At 37.3% G+C, this 24558-nt stretch overlaps 1 protein-coding gene across 1 annotated transcript in view; it reads right to left on the reverse strand.

Annotated features, from left to right (window-relative positions):
* Window positions 1-24558, reverse strand: part of Wdr64 (WD repeat domain 64) — a 139934-nt gene that overhangs the window by 113377 nt on the left and 1999 nt on the right. Inside the window, exons 2-6 of the mRNA XM_003474268.5 lie at window positions 24005-24108; window positions 18587-23284; window positions 13435-13565; window positions 3640-3742; window positions 1063-1166 (exon numbers count right to left, since the gene is read on the reverse strand). Coding sequence (XP_003474316.4) covers window positions 1063-1166; window positions 3640-3742; window positions 13435-13565; window positions 18587-18728 — 480 coding nt within the window. The 5' untranslated portion in view covers window positions 18729-23284; window positions 24005-24108. The remainder of the gene's footprint in view (window positions 1-1062; window positions 1167-3639; window positions 3743-13434; window positions 13566-18586; window positions 23285-24004; window positions 24109-24558) is intronic.

The following is a 24558-nucleotide window of genomic DNA, read 5'->3' on the forward strand; positions in this document are numbered from 1 at the left end:
TAGGGAAACTATTCGGTGTTCACAGGTGTGAGTTTGATTTAGTTCACTTATGAGTATGGTTTCAAGCTGCATCCATAAAATCTTATGTTTTGAAAATGAAAGTCCAAAATTTAAAAATCTGCAAAGGAATGGCATGCCTACAACTTATACAGGAATTGACTGCTGATAAAGTACTTCTACATTCATCATTTCACTTGATGTGCACTACAGTCTTCTTGGAAAGAGAGGAATAGATGTGAAAAAAGAGATGTGAAAAGATACAAGTGGCTTATTAAATTCCCTACTTAACATAATAGTTAAATTGAAGGGCTGGACTTGGAATCATTTTATTAACACCAAGTCCAAGGTTCTTGGTAGGGCTTTTCATTACATAGGTGGATGATGACAAAATCACTTGATTTGTCCATTTTCCTGTTTTCATGTGAGAAGTTGTCTAGGTTCACCTTTTAACTACCACCTTGTCATGTGGTTTGATATGCCTGAGAAACATGCCACAGGCAGTTACCAAAATCTCAATAATTTCCCCAGACATTAATACAGTGAGGTACTACTCTTGTATGAAAAAAGGATAAACTTGAGTCAATTGTAGGAAAATGGATACATTTTAAGAAAATAATGTGAAGTGAAATAAATTGGGCACACAGATTTAAGTACCACATGACTTTATATATGAGAAATTCAAATTATAAAGAGCATAGTAAAAAATAGGGAAATAGGGAGATAGATCTTTTGCAAAAGGAAAGGGAACCAAGAGATGGAGAGGGAGCAAGGGAGCGAAGGGGTGAACAAAAGAGAATTAAGATTAAGTACATGTACCAGCTCCCCATGAGGAATGTAATCATTGCATACTGCAAATATGTACCAATAAAAACAAAAATTTTTAAAATTTGCCCAGGGTGCATTTTTTGAAAAAAAAATTTTTGTAATAACTCTGAAATATGGTTTCCATTTTACCTCAAACATACACAGGGAATAGACGAGAGAGCTGGGAAAGAGAAGGGAGGCGGGGAAGGGGGAAGGAGAGAAGGAAAGAACGGGGGAACAACCTAAGATTTTGATTACCTGGTTGTTAAAGACCCTTATTAATCCTTTCTGAGAAGCTGTTATTAGTAAATCCAATTGGGGAATCTTGACGATGCTCTTAATCACATCTCGTCTTCTGCTACCTGTCAATAGTACAATATTCATTTAAAGTTTCAGCAGTAAAGACTCTACAACTCATCTGTGGTTGGTCTAAAAAAAGAAAAAGGCAAACAACCAACATTTTGCTAGAAAGCCCTCAGTTGCTTAAAAACATAAGTAGAATAAAACTTAGTAACTGCTGTTTTTTAATCCTTAGAGATACGATCTGAATCTATAGAGCTCAGCAACTAAACATGGTACATAAATTCTCAGACAAATGTAAGATACACACCCACACACCATTCATGCAGACTTAGGTGTGGACATTTCACAGAAAATGAGTTCTCTGACTACCTTTTAGAATCATCTCTCTTTTTTTAGATTTTTTTTCACATCTCTTAGGAATCTTTGAATTGTCACCATTGTGTTTTTCAACAGAATAAAAACATAATACTACAGGTTTACAGTATTATAGGGTAAAACTACTTCAGTGCTGTTACCAAGGCTATTCTGAATGTTGTGCATTTTGTAAAGAAATACTGTACACTTTGGTATTTCTATGTTTATGTACTAAATGATAAAGACACATATATTCACTCACCTTCCATGGTGATTTAATTTTTATAATTGCAAATTCTAACAAAAAAGTGACTAGATATCACACTCTAGTATTCACTCATCCAAGCAGCAGCAGAGAAAACAGTGCCCCAACAAGGTGTAAACACACACACACACATACACTTTAGTAAGATACACACACATATATGCGTGGGTGTCATATATATATATCTTAATAAGATACCCTTAGTAGGGCTAGGGATTTAGCTCAGCGGCATAAGTGCCTGCCTTGCAAGTGTGTGTGTGGTTGTGAGTTCAATCCCTGGTACCGGTAAAAAAAAAAAAAAAAAGATACCCTTAGTAGTGAATATTTGATATATTAAAATATCATAGAACAAGGTATGCTAGGAGGAGAGGAGAGAGTAGGAGAAAAAAGTTCCTTAGAGATCAATATTTTTTAAAAAATTGAAAAACAGTGTTCTATTCCAAGCTACCATCAGTCTCTCTGCTTCCACTTCCCAGTTTAGACTACTGTCAACACTGGAGCCAGAATAAACATTTAAAGTGTAACTGAGATCAGCCTCCTCTCTTCCCATAGTGCTCTTGCAGCTTTTTGTGTCATTCAGAAGTCTCTAGCATGGCCTGCAGATTCCTGTTCACCCATCGTCAGGCACACTGAGGTTGATCTCGCCAACCTCATCTTCTAGTCTTCTCCGTCACCCTCTCTCTGAAATGCATGCTTCTCTCTCTCACTTTTCTCCAAGACTTCTCTCTTTTCAGTGGGGCTTCCATGACCAACCTGCTACTGCCATCCCCAAACCAATTTCTCCTTCCTGTATTTCTGATTGACTTTCCTCCACTACCTAACTTCATTTCCCCCTATATCATGAATGCTACCTGACACACTTTATGTTTCACTTGCTTTATTTTTGGGTTGTTTGTTTCTTCTTGTGAGACTGTGAATTCCACAAGGTCAGGGATTTACGTCTTTTGTCGTCATTTCTGTGTCCTCGTACTTGGAAAGCTATTCAGCCCACAGTAGAGACCTTAACACACATTATTTGAGGGGAAAATGAGCTATAGCTATTCTTTAGAAAAATGCTTTCAAAGTTCTAACTTAGGATGCCACAGCATGCCTCTCTTGAGCTCTGGTATCTTCTCAGCTAAGCAGGGCGGCATCTTTTGTGTTTGTTCTTTTGTGGTAGCTCCGATGGGCTGTGGTTGGGCTAAGTAAAGGTCCAGGATAAAAGTGGACTTTGTTCACAAAAGTCTAGGTGCTTTTGTAAAGAAACATCAGGTTTGACCCACACTGTGCACATCATTTAAGAATATGGGATGCAATCCTGAAAGAAGATTCCAGGGTTTGCCTTTTCACTTCCTGAATTTCTCCCATCCTAGGTGGAGAAAAGGGGAGAAAATCCAGTGTCAACAGTGGAGAGGTCTTCAGGTCCTAGGTCCAAACTGGAAAACAGATGAAACATAAGAACTGAAAACTTCCTAAACTGAGACAATGCCCCTTGATGAGTGGCCCAAAGTCATGGTTTCAGAGATGAAGGTAGGCCTGTCCAAGATAATTGAGGGTGACTGAGAGTATAAGGAGAAATCCTAACTTGAAAACGTAATTCTATAGATTAAACATATGATTCTGTTTGGTATTGAAGCTTGCATTATTGAGATACCATGGTAGAGAGGTTCAAGTGAAGTCTGGATCTTGTCAGGAAAATACAAATGTTTTCACCTTCACTTTTGCTATTCAATGTTCCTTGGAGCAATGATAATATTTCAATTTCAGTGGCAAGTATAATTTCTTCTGAAACTGTAATTTCCTTTCATGTATGAAGAATTGAACAAGTAAGTAAACAGAAAGATGATTTAATGGGATTAGTGTTGTCTTCGATATTTATTTTTGAAAAAATTATTAAACTTACACCAATTAAAAAGGGAAATTAAAAATGTCACCTGAAGTTGCAATTCGCTGTTTTTCTGACACAAGGAAAATCAAATTTTCTTTATCCAACTGGTGAGCAAGAGAATCTCCTTCAGTTGAGAAGTATCCAAAGATCTAAAATTCCAAATAACACATTTAACACAAGCAATCTCTAGGAATTGGCAGTAGAGTCATAATAGATTTAATGCTGGCTGGATTTAAAGTCTTATTTGGAATAGTGTTAGCACCTTGCTGTATAATGCCTGATGATTTTTTATGTGAAAGGAAGCAGGTTGATACATTTGACAAACTGTATCCTGCTGATGAATGATTTCTAAATAGTCTCTTGTTGTTCTCGATATGTGGAAGAACTGATGGAGTAGACTTGTGTCTTTGCTCAGATTTATAGCTCTGTTAGGACCTGGCACTTGTTTGGAAATCAAGTCACCCTTTATCAGACAGAACCTAAGCTAAAATCTTAACATTGAGTATTGTTATTCTCAAAAGACTTTTCATATCTATTTTCCATGAATCTTTCTGGCCTGGATTTTGTCACTCTGGTGAGAGGGAGTTTTGGAATTTAAGACTACATAGTTTCTTTCTATATAACTGTTCTACATCCTACTCTCTAGGCATTGCATGAGAATAAGTTACTATAAAAGAATATCCTGAAAAAAGTGCTACTTATCTGTGACTAAGTATTCAGATTATGACATTTTGAAGCTCTGAGAAATCTGAAAAGTAGAATAACTTATAGGCCTCGTGTGGTGGCATGCACCCCTGCTCCTACCTGGCAGGGAGGTTGTGGTAGAGGTCACATGATGCCAGGGGTTCAAAGCCAACTTGGGCAACATAATGACACCTCATCTCAAAACACAAAGCAAACAAACAAAAATACTGTTCTTGAACTGTTTTATTGGAAATAAAATTCTTATACATTACTGGAATTTAAAAAGAATCGAGAATTTTAAAAATCATTTTTAAATTAGTAAATAGCTTATCATTAAATTTAAATATAAATGACTAATGTACATTGGTATATTAGTCTCATACAGCTGAGACTAGCCAATGTCAAGAATGAATGAAGGGAAGAAAGTGTGAAGCGCTTTAATACATGAGTGTGCATACCAACTACCCAGGGATCCTGCTGAGGTACAGATTCTGACTCAGTAGGTCTGGGGTGGCGTGTAAGAGGCTGCATTTGAAACAAGCTGCCCACGAGGGCCCACACTAATGGACTGCACTGGACTTAAGTCAAAGCCCATTATACATTCATCTATTTTGATACCACTTAATTTTGATGCTAAAGGATGACTTCCGTTGTATTTTGACATGTGTCCTTTCATCAGTTGATGCATAAATGTCACTACTTTGTCTTCGAAACCTCCCAACACAGAAAACAACTGGGAAATCAACATTAAAACTACTACCCTTAGACTTTTCCTTCAGCTCACCAGCAACCAGCACTCAATAAAAGCTTAACTCACTTGTTAGTTTTTCCAGAAATAATTGTTCATTTTTCTTGGGTAAAAAAAATCTCTTGGTTTAACATCTAATTTTCTCTGAAAGGTTGAGAAAAAAAGTGCTTTTAACTGGTCTGTGTCAGAGTGGATAGGGATCCTTTGACGTGATGTCTTTGTCATTGTTCACTTATGCACTACCCAGCTAATAGTCATATATTGATCTGCACCTAAGTCTTGGCTGTTGGAATCCACCGTATGGCCGTGTGGGTAGGGCATGGACTCGGCAGTCAGATGTGTCTGAGTTTAGGCTCTGCAACTAACTGGCACTCAGAACCTGGATGATAGCGTCACCTTTTTAACTTTCAAATTCCTTTCTAGAACAAAAGGATCAACTTCTGAGTTTCCTTTTTTGAAATGAGGTTTGAATGAAATTGTTCATGTAAAGCATTTTACATTGTGTTTGGCACGTAGTAATTATTATTAAAAATACATAGCAGGCTACAGTACGGCTCAGTGGTAGAGCACTTGCCTATCATGTAAAAAGTCCTGGGTTCAATTCTTACCCCAGCACAGCATATAAATAAATAAATAAATAAATGCTGCTATTATCATTAGAAATCCTAGATTGAGGAAAAGAAGGCTCTGGTTAGAGGTAGTACTTTAAAACCACAAGCCCACTTGGGGATTAGGTGCTTTATCTAGTAATAAAGACTCATGAGATGGGCTCTGGCATAAACTGATGATAAACTGAACCTCTAGGAAAGAGTTATATGACTTCCATCACCAATTAGATTCAAGAGGAAATTCAGTCATGAACTCATCAAATCCATTCATTTTTATAGTTTTTGCTTCCTTTCTTACTCTGATTAGGATCTAAGTGTCAACTCAGTCTCACATCCTTCCCATCTTTCAACCTTTTGCAGCATGGCTTTGGTCTGGTGAGAATTACTACGGGAAAACAAGAAGGCACAAGATGTTGATACTTTGGTTCAGGTTGTAAAAAAAAGGGGATCTTGGTGGCAGTGGAGTCTGCATCAATGGGGTTTAGGTGCATTTCCACATACATCAATGTAAATAACTTCTGTAGCCAAGGTCAATGCTAAGCAGAATAAATAACTCACATAACCAAGGTTATTGTAGGAATGTGGCCATTTTTGTATACTTTGGTATAAATATAGACTGCCACGAGGGTTGGGATGGAGGTACCTAAGTGGCTAAGGATTGCTGCCAGAATAGGCTGGCTGGGGGCCAAGGAGTGCTGTGAGTGTACAGTGGCTGGGGTTGCAAGAACGGATAAACAGATGGACAGTGGCTGAGCAGCTGAATAAAAGAAGTTTAAGCCAGTCCGGTTGCTCGAATCTCAACTGAACCTCCCCAGTCTGGAAGGGTGACAAGTCACTGCATCCTCGATGTTGTAGCTGATGAGTCACAGGGAAAATCTCCCAGCCTAACAGATGGGGCCAAAAATCACTCCTGATGCCCAGTCCTCCATCTTCAGTACCTGCTGACCATTGTTTCATCTTTCTCCAGATGATCACTTCCCTCATTCACAGGAGCAATGTTCTTCACTCCAATTAGAGACAACTCCACCTCTTAGCAATTCTCCACATAGTGCTGACCTCACATGCTACTTTAGTTTATCGTAGAAGGCACTAGACAAGAGATTCCTCAACTCCTTTCTCCTCCTTACACACCAAGCTGGCTTTGGATCCATACTGCCCGCCTTCCTTTTCTTTTAAAGGAACATATGTTTCCTGTTATGACTTGTATCTAGATGTTCCCCCAAAGCCTCATATGGTCATAGATGGGGATTTGGTAGGTGGCTGAATTAGCACATGAAAATGTGGATTTTAAGGGCATGATGGTGGGATTAGAATGTGGATAACGGAAGCCTCACCCTGGGTATGAGTGGCAGTAGGCTTGTAGCCTGGATGGAATGCAAAGGGACAGAAAGAAGGCAGGCTGCTCCTGCTCACTGCTTCGGCCTGCCTGCCTGCCATGGACTGTTTCTCCTCTTCAGTGCCCTTTACATTGCTACCCTGCTTTGGAAACAGCCAACTTTGGACTGAAACCTCTACAAACTGTGAGTTGAAATAAACTTTTCCTCCTTTAACTTTGAGTGTCAGGTATTTTGACTCAGCAACAAGAAAAGCAAGACATTTTTCTTTCCACGGCCTATCTTGCCTTCCATGCTTTGCCTCCCACTCCCTCTTATCTTTTACAATATCATCTCCTTTTCCCTTCCTCAGCATCTTTGACCTCTCTCTACTGACTTTTAAACATTCATAAATGTTCAGGTCTGTCTTCAAAAAAACAAAAATACAACAACCTTCCAAAGTCAATAACCACACAAATAATAATGCTTATCTCTTTCATGCTGTTCTCTTCCCCAGCTTCCTTCTCAGTTTCAAGTCCCCTTCGTGCTTGGAATATTTCTTTTTCTCTTCTGTCTTATTTTTAAGAATGCATGTGCCTACTCTAGACCCACTTAGATAATCTTCCTATATTAAACTCAGGTGATTGTTCTTTGATTCCATCTGCAAAGTCATTTCATAGCACTGTCCAGGTTAGTATTTGAATGACCAGGAGAAAGGAATCTTGGGAAAAGAAGTCACATTTTGAATTCTGCCTATCATTCCTCATTTTATACATACTACTCTCTATAATTTAAATTAAACTAAATTTTTAAAATTGTAAATGCTCAATGGTCATTTCAACCTGAGATAATAGTGTGAAAGAATAAATTCAGATAACCATGTGAACTGACAATGAGAATCAGGGTTCTTTACTTTTTTTGCTAATGAATTCCAGTGTTTCTCAGAGGTAGGAGAACTTCACATCATTTTGCTGTCATCTAATTTGAAGCAGTAAAATGTGTTCTATGATATCAAATTTTGAAAAGCAGTGTATAGTCATTTAGCCTGAATTGTAACTTCCATATAATTTTTTCTGAGATAATGCTAATGCATCCTTTAAGCATCTGAGTCCAGTATAACAAGCAATGTCCCTCCCAAGGGAGTCAGTATTAGGTTGCTTTTGGACTTAGGAATGGGTCCACATTCTGAATCCACTGTCAGCTAACCATATAATCTCAAGAAAGTTATTTCTCTGTGCCTGAATTTTCTCCATCTGGAAAATACATACAGTCAGCTATCACCTCTACCTGATGCATTATTGTTAAAGATTGAATAATTAGATTACTTAGTAAATAAGAATATTAAAAATTTCTTAGATTGCACCAAGTGCTAAATAGCTGCTCAATCAACATCACCATTTGAGGAATTATAATTCCTGATTTTTTTCAGAGATAGTATAGGAAGCAGAGCTTAGGCGTTCTTGTTAGTTCAAAATGGTTCACTAAGCACCTCTGCTACCTGCCAGACAACACATCAGCCATGTACACTATCAAGCATATATTTTATAGTCATACGTACATGTAGGTAGATACTATTATGCAAGACTTCTGTTCTTATAGAAATGGCTTTTCTACTTTTCCTTGTGATAACAAAACAGAACAATGTATTCCATAATAACTTCCAGAAAAGTAAAAATACTAAATTATTAAAATTAATTTAAGAACATTGTAAGATATTGTACCAATTAAACTTTAGAAGAGACAGAAGACATTTTATATGTTGAAAGGAAATGTTTCAAAAAAATAGTGTTAAAGAGCAAAAAACATCTCCTTTTATGATAAGCTGAGGCCTCAAAGATCTCAAATTTCTTTTTCAACGTTTTAAAATTTTAATCTAATAATTATACTTGTGACGTGGTATATTTTATGTTAGATATAGTATGACTAATGAAATACTAATTTTCTTTTAACTATGTTATTTATGGTCTGTGCTTTAAATTACTTTTGTAATCTTTGTAGCTTTTGTCATTTTTAAAAAGTTTAACTGATATGGGGCCAGGGATTTAGCACAGTGGCATAAGCACCTGCCTGGCAAGTGCAAAGGCGTGAGTTTGATCCCTGGTACCAAATAAATAAATAAATAAATAAAAATTTAAAAATTAACTGATACACAAAAATCATAAATAACAAGTACACATAAGTATGTACAACATAAAATTTGTACATATCAGTGAGATAGCTTGGAATTAATGTTCAATAGTTTTAGAAAGCATAATGTTTAAATCAGATTAAACATAATTATGTCATAAAATATTAATTCTTTGTGGTGAAAACTTTCAAAATTCTTTCAGCTTTCAGAACTGTACAGTAAGGTGATTTGCTTTTTATATCACATTTTATTTTGATTATATAAGGAACATATGTTCATTGTAAAGCATATGGAGAAAATGAAAAACAGGTAGAAGAAAATAAAAACCTGTATGCAACTTGTGTTTTACCCTACTCTGGAACATTTCTTAACATTTTTGAAGTTAGCAAATATAATTTTAGCTATAAAATAATTCATTTCAAATTCACTTTTTTGGGGGAACACAATTTTAGGCATTCCATATGGTAGTGTATGATTCTTCTTTGAATTAATTTGTAATGGACTCCTACCAAAAGAATGTTTATGAGTCGTTGAGTGGAAACACAGCCTAACCCGGTACTTTAGGAAGAGTAGATCGTGTCTGCACTAGACTTTCACACTGATTAGCTCTATCAACTTAGGGCAATCCCATCTCTGTAGCTCTCTTTATATCTAACTTTTCTCAAAGGGTAAAGGATAAGTCTAGTTTATGTTTCAGTTGAGTCCTCAGATCATTATTCTATGATCTCAAATTCTTCATTGTATTTGCATCCAAATCTTAGGAAAAAAAGGGCAGTTTCTTATGGCATCACTACAACTGAGAAATTTATGTTTAAAATCATATTTGGAAATCTATACTGAGTTTAAAAGAGTAAATCTAGTTCTAGTTCAAGGTTAATATTTGATGATAAATTTTTTTAAAGTAATGCATTGTGGAATGAAAGTCTTCCAGCCCTGAATTTCCATTTTGTAGATGACAGATCTGAAGCCAAAAAGGTTAGGTCGCATGGCTTGAAATAGAAAAGCCTCTTAGGAGTACTGGCACAGATTGTGAGAAAAACTGTCAGAATAAAAGAAGAACTTCCCTGAATCATTTTCTTAAACTTCAGTGGATTTTTCATATAAAGTATGTCAGAGGCTGGTGATGAGTTTTTCTATTAAACTTGCATATGATTTATAGGAACCCATATCACATGGAATTAATAGCTAAGGAGAAAATTTTAGCTCCAAAACTAAAATCACCATTCTGTGTGACTTGTGATAAGTCAATTAACCTGTCTGTGCTTTCCTCTCTTCATCTGTTTTATTGCAATGACATTATTTTCCACAATTTATATTAGAGTTGTTGTAAAGATTAAATGAGAGCCTCAAAAGACATATAAAAATGACAGTTTATAAATCTAAGATTATGAGTTTCTAATTGGAAAGGAAAAGAGAAAGCACAGATATTAAAAGGAGGCTCAATTTCCTCATCAAAAAAATGAATAAAGAGAGAAAGAAATTGTTATCCAATTATTTAGTTTTGTTTGGTACTGGGAATCAAACTCAGGACCTTGTTCTTGAAGAAATTGGATATACTTTTTTAATGATCTAGATCTAGAATATCCCCCAAACTCTCCTATGCTCAGAAGCAGTACTTTACAAGATGACTGGATTATGGGAGCACTATACTCATCATTGAATTAATCCACAAATGTATTCATAGCTGACTTGATGTTAGGAGGTAGGGCTTGGTTCCACTTGGGTCACTGGTAGAGCAATGTGGAAGCATATATCTCCCTCTCATACCTTCCCTCCTCTGCTTCTTGGTTGCCACGATATAAGCAACTCTCCTCCACTATTTCCTTCTGCCATGATGATTTTGCCTTGGAGCAGGCCTAACAAGGAATACACTGTGAGCCAAAATAAACTTATTCTTCTTTAAATTGCATATGTTGGGTATTGTGTCAGTGGTAAAAAAGTGACTAAGACAGATTTTGGTACCAGAGAAGTGGAATTGTTGCTGTGATTATATCTGACCATGTGACTCAGAAGCCTTTGAAACTGGTTTGCAAGAGGAGGTTGGAAAGGTTTAGAGATGCTTGCTGGAAGGGCCTTAGAATGTTGCCAGTTGGGCTTGACAGGAGATACTGGTCAGAGTGCTGAAGATCAGAATGCTGATAAGAAATGGAAAGAGTAAAGGTCAAGCTTAGGAGATTTGAAATGAGAACAAAGATTTCAGTTGAGAACTTGAGGTCACATGTGTTACTTTCTGGCAGAAATATGTCTTTATTTTACCAATGTCCTGAGAGTTTGTGGGAGACTGAAAGTAAGGGCTCTAGACTACTTAATTTCGCAGAGGCAACCCAACATTCAGGCTGTGGCATGGGTACTGCTGGCTGCTTCTAGCAATGCCTACAGTAGTAATCAGTACCAAAATGCAGAGCTTAATAATTTGAAAAAATTTGGTGGTGGCCAGAAAGCAAGTAAAGTTGAGGCTGTAAAGGTAGGGCCAAGGGGGATGTGGTTGCTGAAAAGATTGCAGCTAAAAAGAAGTCAAGAATTTGCATCCATACATGAGGAAAAATGCCTCTGGGGCATCTCAACTTTTTATTGCTGAGGCCTTCAGTTTCGTAACAGTGAGGACTTGAATTCAATCATCAACTTGAATAAACTTGGAAGGAGATTCTTCTTTAGTTGGACCTCCAAATGACCACACAGCCTAGATAATACCTTGGTTGCACCTGGATGAGACCTTAACCAGACAGCCAAGTTAAAGCTGTTCCTAGACTCCTGATTCATGGAATCTGCAATATAATGTGTGTTTCTTTAAGTTACTCAATTTATGGTAAATTATTCCAGTAGTAATAAAGAATGAATACAGTCTCTTCTATCAAGTAAAAGAAATTTCCATTCTGCTAAGATTTTCTTTTAAAAACAAGAATAGTTATTACATTTTTATCAAATATCTTTTTTGTTTTTATTTTAGGATCAGGGATCAGCAAACTTTTTCTGAAAATGGTCAGGTATAAATAGTTTAAGCTGTAATCTCTTCTGGTCTTTTTCAGAACCATTCAGTTCTGCTACTGTTGCTCAAAAACAGCTATACAGAATATGTAAATGAGTGAGCATTACTATGTTCTAATAAACTTTAATTACAAAAACTGGTAGCTGTCCAGATTTGATCTATGGGCCTCAGTTTCTGCTAAGATAACTGCATTATTTTTTCTCCTTAACTTGTTGAAAGAAATATGTTCATGGCTTTTCTAATATTAAGCCATTCTGACTTGTGGAGCAAATTATATTTGGAAATGAATTTTTAATATACCATGGTGTTCAATTTTTAAAAATTTTATTTAGGATTTTACTATTTAAATTCATAAATAATATTGGCTTATAAATTTTTTGTTCAACTCAGTGTCATTGTAGCCTCCTAAAATAAATTGAATAGTTTTGTTTTTCCTAAATTATTAAAAAATTGATATAACATGGGAATTACGTATTCTTAAAAGCCTTATAAGCTTTTGTTTATACTTTTTTCCAAATCTAGTTACATTCCTTTTTTATTTGGTTAGTTTTAGAATTGAACTATCATCATCATTATTATAAACTTATAACTTTATTTTATCAGTGTTTTTTGATTACTGATATATTCTTTTAAACAAATGTATGCTGAATTTTGTAATGGCCCCAATTATGCAGCTGAACCAAAGACATACATTTCTTATGTCTTTGGTTCAAAATTCCATTCATGAATATCTATCAGTTTTTAAATGTGATGATCAAATTCTTTAGATATTGCTTTCTCTCTTGTCCCATTTATCTGCTGAGTTTTTAAAAGAGTTAATTTTAAAAATTATTTTATTATTTAGTCAACATGCATATAAGTTTTTGAGTCAACACTGTGCCAATCAGATAACACTTCAATAAATAACAGCAGTGATCAATTGTAGTGTCTTTTTTATATTAAGGGCTTAGATACACTAAAAATTTATATACACTGAAAATGAATATTTCAGGCCAGGGATACAGCTCAGCACAGCATGTGTGGCAAGCACAAGGTCCTGAGTTCAATTCTCGGTTAAAACAAAAAAAGAATATCCAATGGATATTATCTGAAAATAAATATTTCATTTAGAATGTAATGAAGTCTGTTAAAATTTTGGAATTGGCAGGTTGGCCTAAAAGTATTTAAGAGTTGCTCAACAATAATATGTTTAACAATGGTTACCTGGCTTGTCCACTTTATATTGTTGATGGTGGCCACGTCTTAATGCTTAGAGGAGTTAGGTCATGTCACATACACATTGTGGATTTAATCCCTATGGGAGTAACATTTATTTATACTGAACAAAAGCAAATAATATCTGGATTTCACATTATAAATATGAAAAGTTACTACCTCACACCAATCTATAGGTGCATCAGGGTCCTTGCAAAGTTTCCTATAAAAGCATTTCACATCTTGACTCTTCAGTTCTATATCAAATAGCTCCTGTACTGATGCATAGAACTTGTCATAATCAATCACATCTGCTGGGAAGAAAGCACAAGTACATTTTCACCAAATACTGAAGACCATTTCATATTTCAGGTGCTTACTGTATTTCCCAACCTTCTATTTTCCTATTTCAATTTAACGAAAACCGAATTTGTCTGCATTTTAAAGATCTTGTCTTTGGAAACCTTTTAGCCTTGGGCTAAAATATTACTAAATGAAAAGATTTTTTTTTTACTTTGATCTTCCATATTTTCTCCATATCTTCTGTTTCAGTTCTTTTAGAAGTTTTGTGCAGGAATATAAAGATAAGAAAATGAATTGCAAAGGATTACTCTGTCCTGCTATGAAAGTTTCACCAACTGGAGTATCTACTAGAGTTCACCTCAAGTGGAAGGTACAAGTATGCAAATAGCACTAATATATTAGTTCTTTGATCATATGCAAACACAAATATCATTGTTCAAATCTTGATTTTGAAAAAAATATTGATTCACAGAGGTAAGACTATTGAGGCTAAGGACAAAGGCGTGAGATGCAAGGACTCAAAACTGTATTGATAAAATCAAATTCTTTTATTTAATTAACAAAAGAATATTGATCATAATTAGGTGTCACAACTGAGTTAGACATTGGATTTAGATGGAAAACTAGATCAGCAAATCCCTGCTTTCAAAGAGCTCCCATTCTAGTAAAAGGATCAGAGAATTAATGAGAACAAACATTTTACATATTGTGATAGGCTTGACTCATTAATAGTTGTTAAATTAGAGGTTATTTGTTTATGAGGTAGGAAGCTAAAATTGCTGCAAAATGATATGAGGGAACTTTCTGAGGTGCTAGAAATGTTTTTGCTTTGGTTTGGTTGGCTTATTGACCAGAGTTCAAATTTTGGCTCTACTTAAGATTAGTGCACTGTCGTATCTCTGTAACAAAGTGAAAATAAATTTCATCATAGAATGAGATAGTGTGAGAAAGGAAATCAATAAGATCTGTGATAGAATTATATGGTGCTGGGGGACAGAGGAGACATCAGCCAATGCCTCTCTAAGGAGCCAAATAAAATTTTAACCTCAGACTTGATGAGCAATCAGGAGTCAGCCATGCCTAAAGCAGACGAGAACAGCTAGACAATGGCCAATAAACACCAAGTCCTGAAGCTGGAAAGAGCTTGATGTTTTCTAAGAAAGAAAGTATAAGGCATAGAGGGGACTGGGAAAAGTGTTGTGAGCGGAGACCACAGTAGAAGATCCTAAACTGCAGTCACAGTTAGTATTTTACTCCAAATAAGATGACAGGCTCTTACTGAAGAGTTTTACAGATGAAAATGATATAATGTGCCTCAAATTTTGTTTTTTAAATTCTACTGGGAGGAAGCAGCATTAAAAGGTATAAAACCAGCTGGAACTATTGTACTAATCTAAGCTTCAGATAATAGAGGTTTGGTCCAGGATGATACTGATGGTGATTGTACATGCGAGGATGTTACACAAAGTCTCATTTGTACCTTTTCCTAATGTGATTATCAATACACACCTTTTAACTCTTGAAAGTGTCTCCAATTGGATGACAAATAATATAGACATCTTGGAGATAGCAGTGGATATAGTGAGAGAAGATGAGAAATAGAATTCCAAGTGTTTGCTAACTGATTGGAAGTTATTGAGGGCAGAAGTGGTGAGTGAAGGAAAGGAAAAAAATCTAGAGCAGTGGTTCTCATTCAAAGGACATTTGTGCTCCATACGCTATCCCCATCCTAACACATACACAGAGAGAGAGAGAGAGAGAGAGAGAGAGAGAGAGAAAGAGAGAGACTCTAGCAATTTTGGCAATGTCTGGCAACACTTTGATCATCACAAATGGAGTGGGTATTCTACTGGCATCTAGTGAGTGGAGGCCAGGGATACTGCAAAGCATTTTACAGTGCATAGGATATATATATATATATATATATATATATATATATATATATATATATTTCTTCACCCAAAATATCAATTGTGCCCCGGTTGGGTAACCTTACTGTAAAATGGCATTCAGTTTTCTGGTGATAAAACTCAGCAAATGTTAGTAATGTTTTACACAAATAGGCAACTGAGAAGTGAATGCACCTCTTGGCAAAAGTAAAATATTTCATCTTAGCTGTATTAAATTTGAACTTCCTATAATACATACAAATAGTTACTTAGGAATTTTAAGTTCACACCAACTAGTACAAAATATGTGTTTCATCGTAAATGTCACTGGATGAAGGTGAAGAGATTTTCCTGTTCTGCAATTTCTTGGTAGGATTTCAAGTCTACCAAGTCTCTCGTAAGATTTAAAAGCAATATTGTTGGGACACATTCCTTCAGTTTACTTAATATAATTTTTAGATAAATACTGTTTCATGAAAAATACTCCCTAGTTCTTAGCTCCTTGCTTATAGTGAAAAGTAAACCCTATTTTCCAGTATCTGTTAATGAATATGGATTTACTTCATACAGTATTAAGAGCCTGATATAAACCATGAGTATATATTTTTCTTCTCCTCAAACTTTCAGACCAGTCCCTGAGTCAAGAAAGGTCATTGATTTAGCAATATTTAGTTTTCATACAGTTTTAAAAATTATACAGGAAGAACATTTTCAATGTGATTTTGTCACTGCAAGCTTCTCAATGGAAGCAAAGTTGGTGTCTGTGGTTAGCTTACATTAAAGACTCCTTAGTCACCAGACTCTTTGCTAGCCTTATGGTTGCAAAACCTTCAAAACTTATAGGTCAATGTGGAGGAGAAGGGCCAGAAACAAACATATACATATCCATTTCAGCAGGCTAAATACAATCTGTAAATTTCTTAAGACAGCAATAAGTGGATTAGCAGTACTAAGAATGGCTTTGCTTGGGGGAAGTTTGGAAGCTTTTCCAAAGATGTGTCATTTGATTTCAGTCTTGAAATATGCATATGAGTTCACAGGGAGGAGCACACATGGACATGTGCATGTACATGCACATACACACAAAAACGCAAACACACACATACACAAAGGAGGCAAGGAATTCTACATGGAGGAGTAACATGCAAAATCAGCCATTAAAAGTATATCATGTTAGAAATGCTTAAAATTCATGGCAAAAGCTATAGGAAGGAAGGTGCCAGGATCCGAAGCTGGATAGGTAGATTGAGGCATGATGGTGAGTGGCCCTGCATGCCACAATAACTTACAAATTTTGGAAGTCATGTAATAAACCAGAAATATAGCAGACTCAATTTTTGAAGGCAAAACTGCAGAAATATAAAAGACAAGAAGACTCAAAAGACAGTTACTTTGACATGGTCAAAGATTGTCCCAAGATAGCTGGCTTAGATTACTTAGATGAAGTTTATGCCATAAAACTAAGATGACAGCAGGGCAAATCTCAAGGACAAAAAGAGGCCAAGAAAGGATAAGAAAAGAGAAAAACCAGGAGAGAGTGGTCTGACAAACATGCAGGCGGAGGAGATTTCTTGAAGCAAAAGCTGCCAACAGTGTTAATGTAGTGAAATTGCCAAGTGTGCTGCAAAAGGGGAAACTATTGAATTTGGCAAGCATATTAGGTTATCGAATACCTTGGAAAAGTATTTGTATTTTTGGCAAAGTGATGCAGAAAGCCAGACTGAACTAGACTGAAAATAAAGTGGGGTCGCTGTGTGGAAATCCAGTGGAAGAGCAAGTGAGAAACATACAGTGGTAACTGCAGGGAAGAGAAAGGCAAGGTCAGGACACTTGAGTGCATTTTTAGATTGAGAGGACACAGCCAGTAGGAAAAGGAGATTTTGAGGCTGTTTCAGCAAGTGATGGCCTTGGGTGGAAGGAGGGGAAGGCAGGTGCTACTTCAGTAGTTTGGAAGTGGAGGAAAGGCTATTGGAGAGACCTCTTTGCCTGTGACCTGGCTTTCTTCTATGATTCAGGAAGCGTGGCTGGAAGGAGCAGAGACCCCATAGAGGATTCAGAAAAAGTGGTAAGAGTTTGTAAAATCATTTACAGAGACAGGTAAAACAAACTACAAGGAAATGAAAGTTCCGGTGAGTACTTTAGGAAGCCCAGTCAAGTTTACAACCAGCTATAAGGTCTGAGTCCTAGATTTTACACTTCAATGGACTGGGCGGATGACTTATCTCCACCTTCTGTTTTTCACAAACAAAATGAACAAAACAGTAATCCTTGTCTATTCATACTATCATGCAAATCAAATTAAATTATATTTATTAAAGTGACTTAAAATTGCTAAACACTATTCAAGTATATTGCCTTGGGCTTGTACACTTGAAGACATGACTTTTACATGTGTGACTACATAGCTTGGAACATTAAAAGGCTGGCCACCCAGTTGTGTCCTGCTCCTTTTATTGTTCTGTGGGTTTTTGGAAGGCAGCTATGCTCATCACTATATCACCAACACTGTTAGGTTGGTTCTTGTATTCAGCCTAATTTTCCATTGCTATCCTCAATGCCCCTAAACTGCATCCTATACCGTTTCCCTTGGCCATGGTCATGATGATGTACTTAAAGCTCTGTATTCAGGTATGTTCTGCTGAAACTCCTGAACACAGTGTCTACCACATTCCCTTTGCCTTGGTGCACTCAAACCATTCCAGCCTAGAAAAGGGAGTGACCTTGAGTGAACACAGAGTGAAGCAGGACATGCTGTACTGTTTAATAAAGTCCTTATGGTCTCCCGATATACTTATGGTAGAATGGCACACATGGCTTGTCACATGCTTGTGCGCACTACTGAGAGTATCAGGTCAACCAGTAAGCCATCAAATGGTAGTGTCTCAAAATACCACTAGGTATCATTTAATCTATTTTTTAATTTTACAGTTGAAAGAGCAAAAGTTCAGAGAAGTACTATACAAAGACTTTCCCCAAGTCTAATTAGCTACTTAGGAACTGAGAAAGAAAAAGCACTCAGGTCTACAGGACCACATTTCATGTCTTTGCTGTTAAGTTTGTCACTTTTCTTTGATGGCTTAAAACGCCCCAGTTCTAACCAGCAGACCCAAATGGACTTCCCCAGTAATTGTGGATCTTACCTTCTTTTTGGATAATCAAGCCTGCTCTTTCATCTCGTTTGTAAGCTGCTACCTGTTCAACCAATTTTTCAAATTTACTCAATGCTGCTCTGAAATTGTAAACCTGAAGTGAAAGAGGGCGCTTCTCCTTTGTGTCATCCATATGGACACAGTGAATGTTTTATTTAAGTACAGAACTAATACTGCAAATTTGCCAATGGGGAAAATCCTCCAGTTTTTACAATTGCCTCATTGCTGTCTCACGTTTTGCTTTATGTCTCATTCTTTGGATTTTAAAAATTCCATTCCATGGATTGCAGTAAGAGTTCCCAGTAGGATGTTAGCAGGACAGCTGGCTTATGTGTTCATATGGACAAACAGAAGTCCTGACCTCATAATGTTACCAGTGTTCTTCATGTGGTCCTCATTGCATCATAATATTTCCCCTCCCTAGAGAGGGAGAGAGGGAAGGAGGGAAGGAGGTATGAAGGAGGGAAGGAGAGAGAGAGAGAGAGAGAGAGAGAGAGAGAGAGAGAGATCAGCTAGCTCAAGGGAGACAATTTGCTTTAAACTAAGAAAAAGACATTTGGGAGGAACCTGAAAAGAAGTGAGGTACCAAGTCAGGAGGTCCTGAGATAACATGTGCTTGACCTCCCTGAGAAATATCAAGACCAATGTGGCCAAAAGGGTGTGGGATGGAAGAGAGAGGTAGAGAGATAAGGGCAGAGTCAGGAGATGCTGGTCAGATTATGTAGGAGGCTGCTGTAAGGACTTTGGCCTTTACTGTCTTTGAGTGAGATGGGAAGTTTGAGGGCAGAATGGTGATGTAATTGCTCTAGCTGCTTTGTGAAGAATAAAATGAAAGGGCTAAATGGCAGAGCAGAGAACCAGCTAGGTGGAGATTTCAGTAACGCAAACAAGAGACAATAGGTCAGTATGTGGATTGTATTTACATGCTGAATCCACAACCAAACTGGAAATGATCTGCAACAGTTAACAATTGCAAGCTAGACTGCTAACTAGATATCTGGTATTAAGAAATAATTGTTCCGGGGCTGGGGATTTAGCTCAGCAGCATAAGCGCCTGCCTTGCAAGCAGGCAGTTGTGAGTTTGATCCCCGGTACTGATAAAAAGGAAAAAGACAAAAAAAAAAAAAAAAAAAAGAAATAATTGTTCATTGCATTGTTTAATTATATTTTATGTTATATTGTTTGTCTTAGCATATTCTTGCTGCTCTAACAAAATACCTTAGACTGAGTAATTTACAAATATCAGATAGATATTTCTGATAGTTCACAAGGTTGGAAAGCCCAATATCAAGGCTTCCTCAGCTTCAGTGTCTGGTAAGGGCCCTATCCCTCATAGATAACAAATACGGCTCTTTGCAGGAGGAGAAAACCAGTTCCCTCAATCTCTTTTATAAGGGGCTTTAATCCCATCTATGAGAATGAAACCCTCCTGACATTGTCACCTCCCTCAAACTCCTCCTCTTAATACTGTCAACATGGTAATTAGGCTTCAACATATGAATAGAGGACACAAACACTGATAGCACTGATTTTTTTGGTAATGTTATGTTGTGTAGTTATGTATTCAAAGTGTTTACAAATAATTAAGTACGAAGAAACATACAGTGCTTTGTGCAAGGTATTGCTGGTAGTTTTCACAAGGTGAGTGAAACTTAGCTATTGGAGTATGGATTATATTGACCTTGAGAAAAGTTACAGTCAGTGAAATAGTTAAGAGAGTTAAGAGATGAAGTATGGAGGCAGGGATAAATATATTAGGCTTTTAGGGCCATCTTTTTTTTGGTACCTGGGATTGAATTTATGATGTCACACTTGTCAGGCGAGTGCTTGTGCTGCTGACCTAAATCCCCTGCCCCAAAGTTAATTTTTTTTGTACCAGGAGTCGAACTCAGGATCTTGCGCTTGGCAGGCAGGCACTGCACCACTGAGCTATACTCCTGGCTTTTGGGGAACATCTTTAAGATGTTTGCTGAAGCAATTCACAGTTATTATGGTCACTTATAGAGGACATAATTGTATTTTCTTAATTACAAAAATGATACATTATAAATTTAAAGAACATAAAGAGAAATCCCTCATATTTCCACTATCTCAAACTATTAATTTTTAAAAATGTAGGCCACATAGTTTAAACAGAACCATGTGCACTATTCCAATTTTACTAAATTATTTCATAAAATTCTAATAGCTTTTGTTAGTATAATTTTCCTTTTTAAAATCTATTTTCCTCAAAGGTTATTTTATTACTTTTTTACATATAAATGACCATGAAGGTAAGTGATTTACAAAGAAAAAGAAGATGCAAGCAATAACACTGTCAGAAAAATACAATAGGAAAAAAATCTAGGCAGGCTGGATTTTCTGCAGTAGTTTGGCTTCAACGCCCATGAGTAGTATGAGAGCCAGGTATAGAGGTCAGCAGGTGAGATTACCCACGAGGTCCAGGGTTTAACCTCAGCTGATCTGGCATGTGGGCCAGGTAGAAGCCATCTGTAGGAATCCTGTCGGAGACATGCGTTGTTTTATGTTACCTACTTCTACTTCACCATGTCCAGCTCAAGTCTCTCCTGATGAATGTATAGAACGAGTATTCTCAGGTGACGACTGAGGAAGGGCACAGAGAGAGAGGAGACTCTGGGCAGGCTCACTCAGGCATTGTCAAGCTTTAAAAGCTGGCATGTGACAGAGGCATCTTGGTAACTACACTCTTCCATGTGTTTGTCTCTAGAGCCATGTTGCTGAATCATGGACTAATTCCTTACAGACAACTGGAACACAGCTCTCATACTATCTCTCCTCTTTCATATTTTGGGAACTTCCTCATCCTCAAGACTGTATCTTCTGATGTAATGCTGATGCCCGTCCTCATTTTGGAGGCTTCCATAGAGAAACAGTGCCTGGGTGGTACTTTTTCTTCTCAGGGCAACGGCAAGTGCTCTACCACTGAGTTATTATGTGTTCTATCATGACAAGCTGCTTCACTGCAGACCCCAAAGCAACATGGTCAACCAATAATGGACTAAAACTAGTTTCCAAAACTATGAGTCAAAATAACCTTTTTCTCTTTACAGGTTGATTATCTCTGGGGTTTGTTATTTTGATGGAAAAGTAATTAATAAGAACCGGAAGATTATAAATGAGATTTCATTTTAAAAACATATGTATGTAGTTTGGTGGGGTAAAGACAGTACATAGTTTATACATTAAACAGATACCTATATTTTACCCATCTGAGGAGATATATACACAGAAATGATAGTTAGAACTTAAAAGATGCTAGATTCTCTTTTTCTTAAATACAATTATAGTCCTAAAACAGAAAAAAGGTACAGCTATATTGGGCAAGATTTTCTGAAGGGCTCTTCTGTTTCTCAACAAGGACCAAGGTTAAAGGATAGAGAATGACGTTTCCCCAGCCCTGGGAAGATTACTTGATTTAGTAAGGGTTGGAGTTCTTTCGCAGCTGACACATACATAACCCAGAAGGTTACAGATGATCAGTTATTTAAAACAAGCATGGCAAAGAAAAGAGAGGCCATTCTGCTTCTACACATGTTGTGAAGGACATTCTTGGAACAGATTGTGATGATTTAGTACTCTGGTGTAGGAAGCGATTAAATGAACTTTTTTGACCTTGGGAGTAATCTCATAAAACAAAAAGGCTTAAAGAATCCCTACATTCTAAAGAAAGCTCGGGCAAGAGGAGGCGTGGAGGCACTGGGAACCAGTTCTATGTGCCTCCAAACTACTTAGGAGAATGTGACAGGTTATTGGGAGATTGAGGACATCCTTAATGAGCACTTGGAGAAGCCATCACTTTGCTTCACTTGTTTCCATGCAAGGGGCACTCACTGGAGAGACTCGGGATAGCCCGCTCTTTACAGACGACCACTTTCTGAATTGGGTGGGCCAGGGATGGATTCTTATTCACAGACAGCCAGATGTTAGCCTCTGAGAAGAGGAAACAAACTGGGTCATACTGGGAGAAGCCCTTGTGGGGAAGATTACCTGAACTATTTCATTAACCCTTAGCACGGATTGAAAGGGAAACCAAGCACATTGATAAAGTTTTAGTTCTGTCAAGGGAGATGTGTTTAGGTTTCTAAAGAGTCACTATAGATAAGAAAAACACACCATTTAAAATCTGACACGATCAGAGGGTACCAACATCAGAGGATGGTATAGATTAAAAACTGGTGGTCAACTTAATGCCAGTGGAATTAAATCATTATGGTGATGAGTGTAGATGTTTCACCTGAGGAAAGTTGCCAGCATAAATAGAGATGTGGAGGAGGAGAAGAGAAGCTTTGAGGCATTGAGGCATTGTGGCATTGTGGGTTCTCCTACATGTTGCTGTTTGAACTGTTGGTTCTCCTGCAGAAGCTCTGGTCCATACATTGAGCATTGCTTCCTGGCTCCGGAGGGGAAGACATGCGCTGCTTGGTCTCCAGGATGAACTCATCATGCTGGCTTCCTGGCATGTACTCGACTATGCTTACCGTCGGAGGAGCTCGGGACCTCCGTGCTCAGGATGGCTGTGGAACTTTTCAGGACATCCCTGGTCTTTATCATGAGCATGACTTCTTGGCTCCAGTATAGAACCCTCAACCTACCAGTAGAGCTCCTTCACCCTGCTCGCATAGACTTCCTGGCTTCCGCCACTGACCTCTGGGCCTTCCCAGCACGGATCTGTAAAAGAGACTTGGCATGAGACTGATGTGAGACTGGCTCTAGACCAGTTGGACTTGTGGGAGGCATTGTCATAGCTCTGGGTCTTTATCTGGACTCATACAGGACATTGCTGTGGGATTCAGGCCCTTGGTTGAGTAGTCTGTCTTTGGTGTTGTGGATAGATTTCCTGCAGTTTCTTGTGTTAACTCTGGGTGACCATCATAAAATAATATTACTGAATTCCATGTCCTGTTTTTAATTGTTCTCACAACCCCTGTCTACAACAGAGGACAACTTTACCTATCAAATCTCAGGAAAGCAAGAGAGTATAAAGAGTAGTGGGTCAGGAAATAGAAGTTGAACTTGCTGTCTTTCCTACTGCTGCATGTACATAGTAAGCCAAGATTTACAGTAAAAGCTTACATACATGGTCAATTGATTTTCAATAAGACTGCCAAGACCATTTAGCAGGGAAAGGACAGCCTTTCCAACTAATGCTGGAGAAACCATCTACCCACACACAAAAGAATGAAGCTGGACTCTGATGTTACATCATACATAATATTAACTCGAATCAAAGACCTAAATGTAAGAGCTAAATCTATAAAACTGCACTTACTTTTAAAGTGGTAGTATCTTGCCACTATCTAATCACAGACAGTTAACTCACACTCATAAATGTGTAAGTCTGAAACTGACAAGAAACATTACTGACAAAGGAAATCATACGTGTGATACCTTTTCTGAAAGCTTTAAATGTTTGTCAAAAGCTTTTCTTCTTCTTTTTCATTCACTGCTATTATTCCTTTTGTGTAGGCACTGTCCAGGAGTTTACTCTGATACTGCAAAAAAAAAAAAACACTATCTCTGCCTTCCATCCTACTTTCATTCTGCCCCTGCCACGTTAGCTTTCCTGTTGTTCCTCCAATACTCCAAGCACAGACTCACTTCAGTACATGGACCCTGTGTGTGAAATATTTGGTTAGTACTATCCTTAATCACACTGGGATTTTTTGTTTGTTTGCTTGTTTCTGTAGCACTGGAGACTGAACCTAGGGCCTTTACGCTGAACTATATCCCCATTTTTTATTTTGAGACAGGGTTTTAATAAGTCACTAAATTGCCCAGGATGGCAATCCTCCTGCCTCACCTCTCAGAATGCTGGGATTACAGGTATGCACCACCATGCCCCATCCCACCATATCTTAATAATAATCAACTTCTCCTCTTCCATATATGTTGTCTGCCTCATAATACATTACAATGCTTATAATCTGAAGTCTCACATTTGT

The sequence above is a fragment of the Cavia porcellus genome, unplaced genomic scaffold (assembly GCF_034190915.1).
Source record: "Cavia porcellus strain 051 isolate PalLab524CR breed Dunkin Hartley unplaced genomic scaffold, mCavPor4.1 scaffold_26, whole genome shotgun sequence".
NCBI classification, from domain to species: Eukaryota; Metazoa; Chordata; class Mammalia; order Rodentia; family Caviidae; genus Cavia; species Cavia porcellus.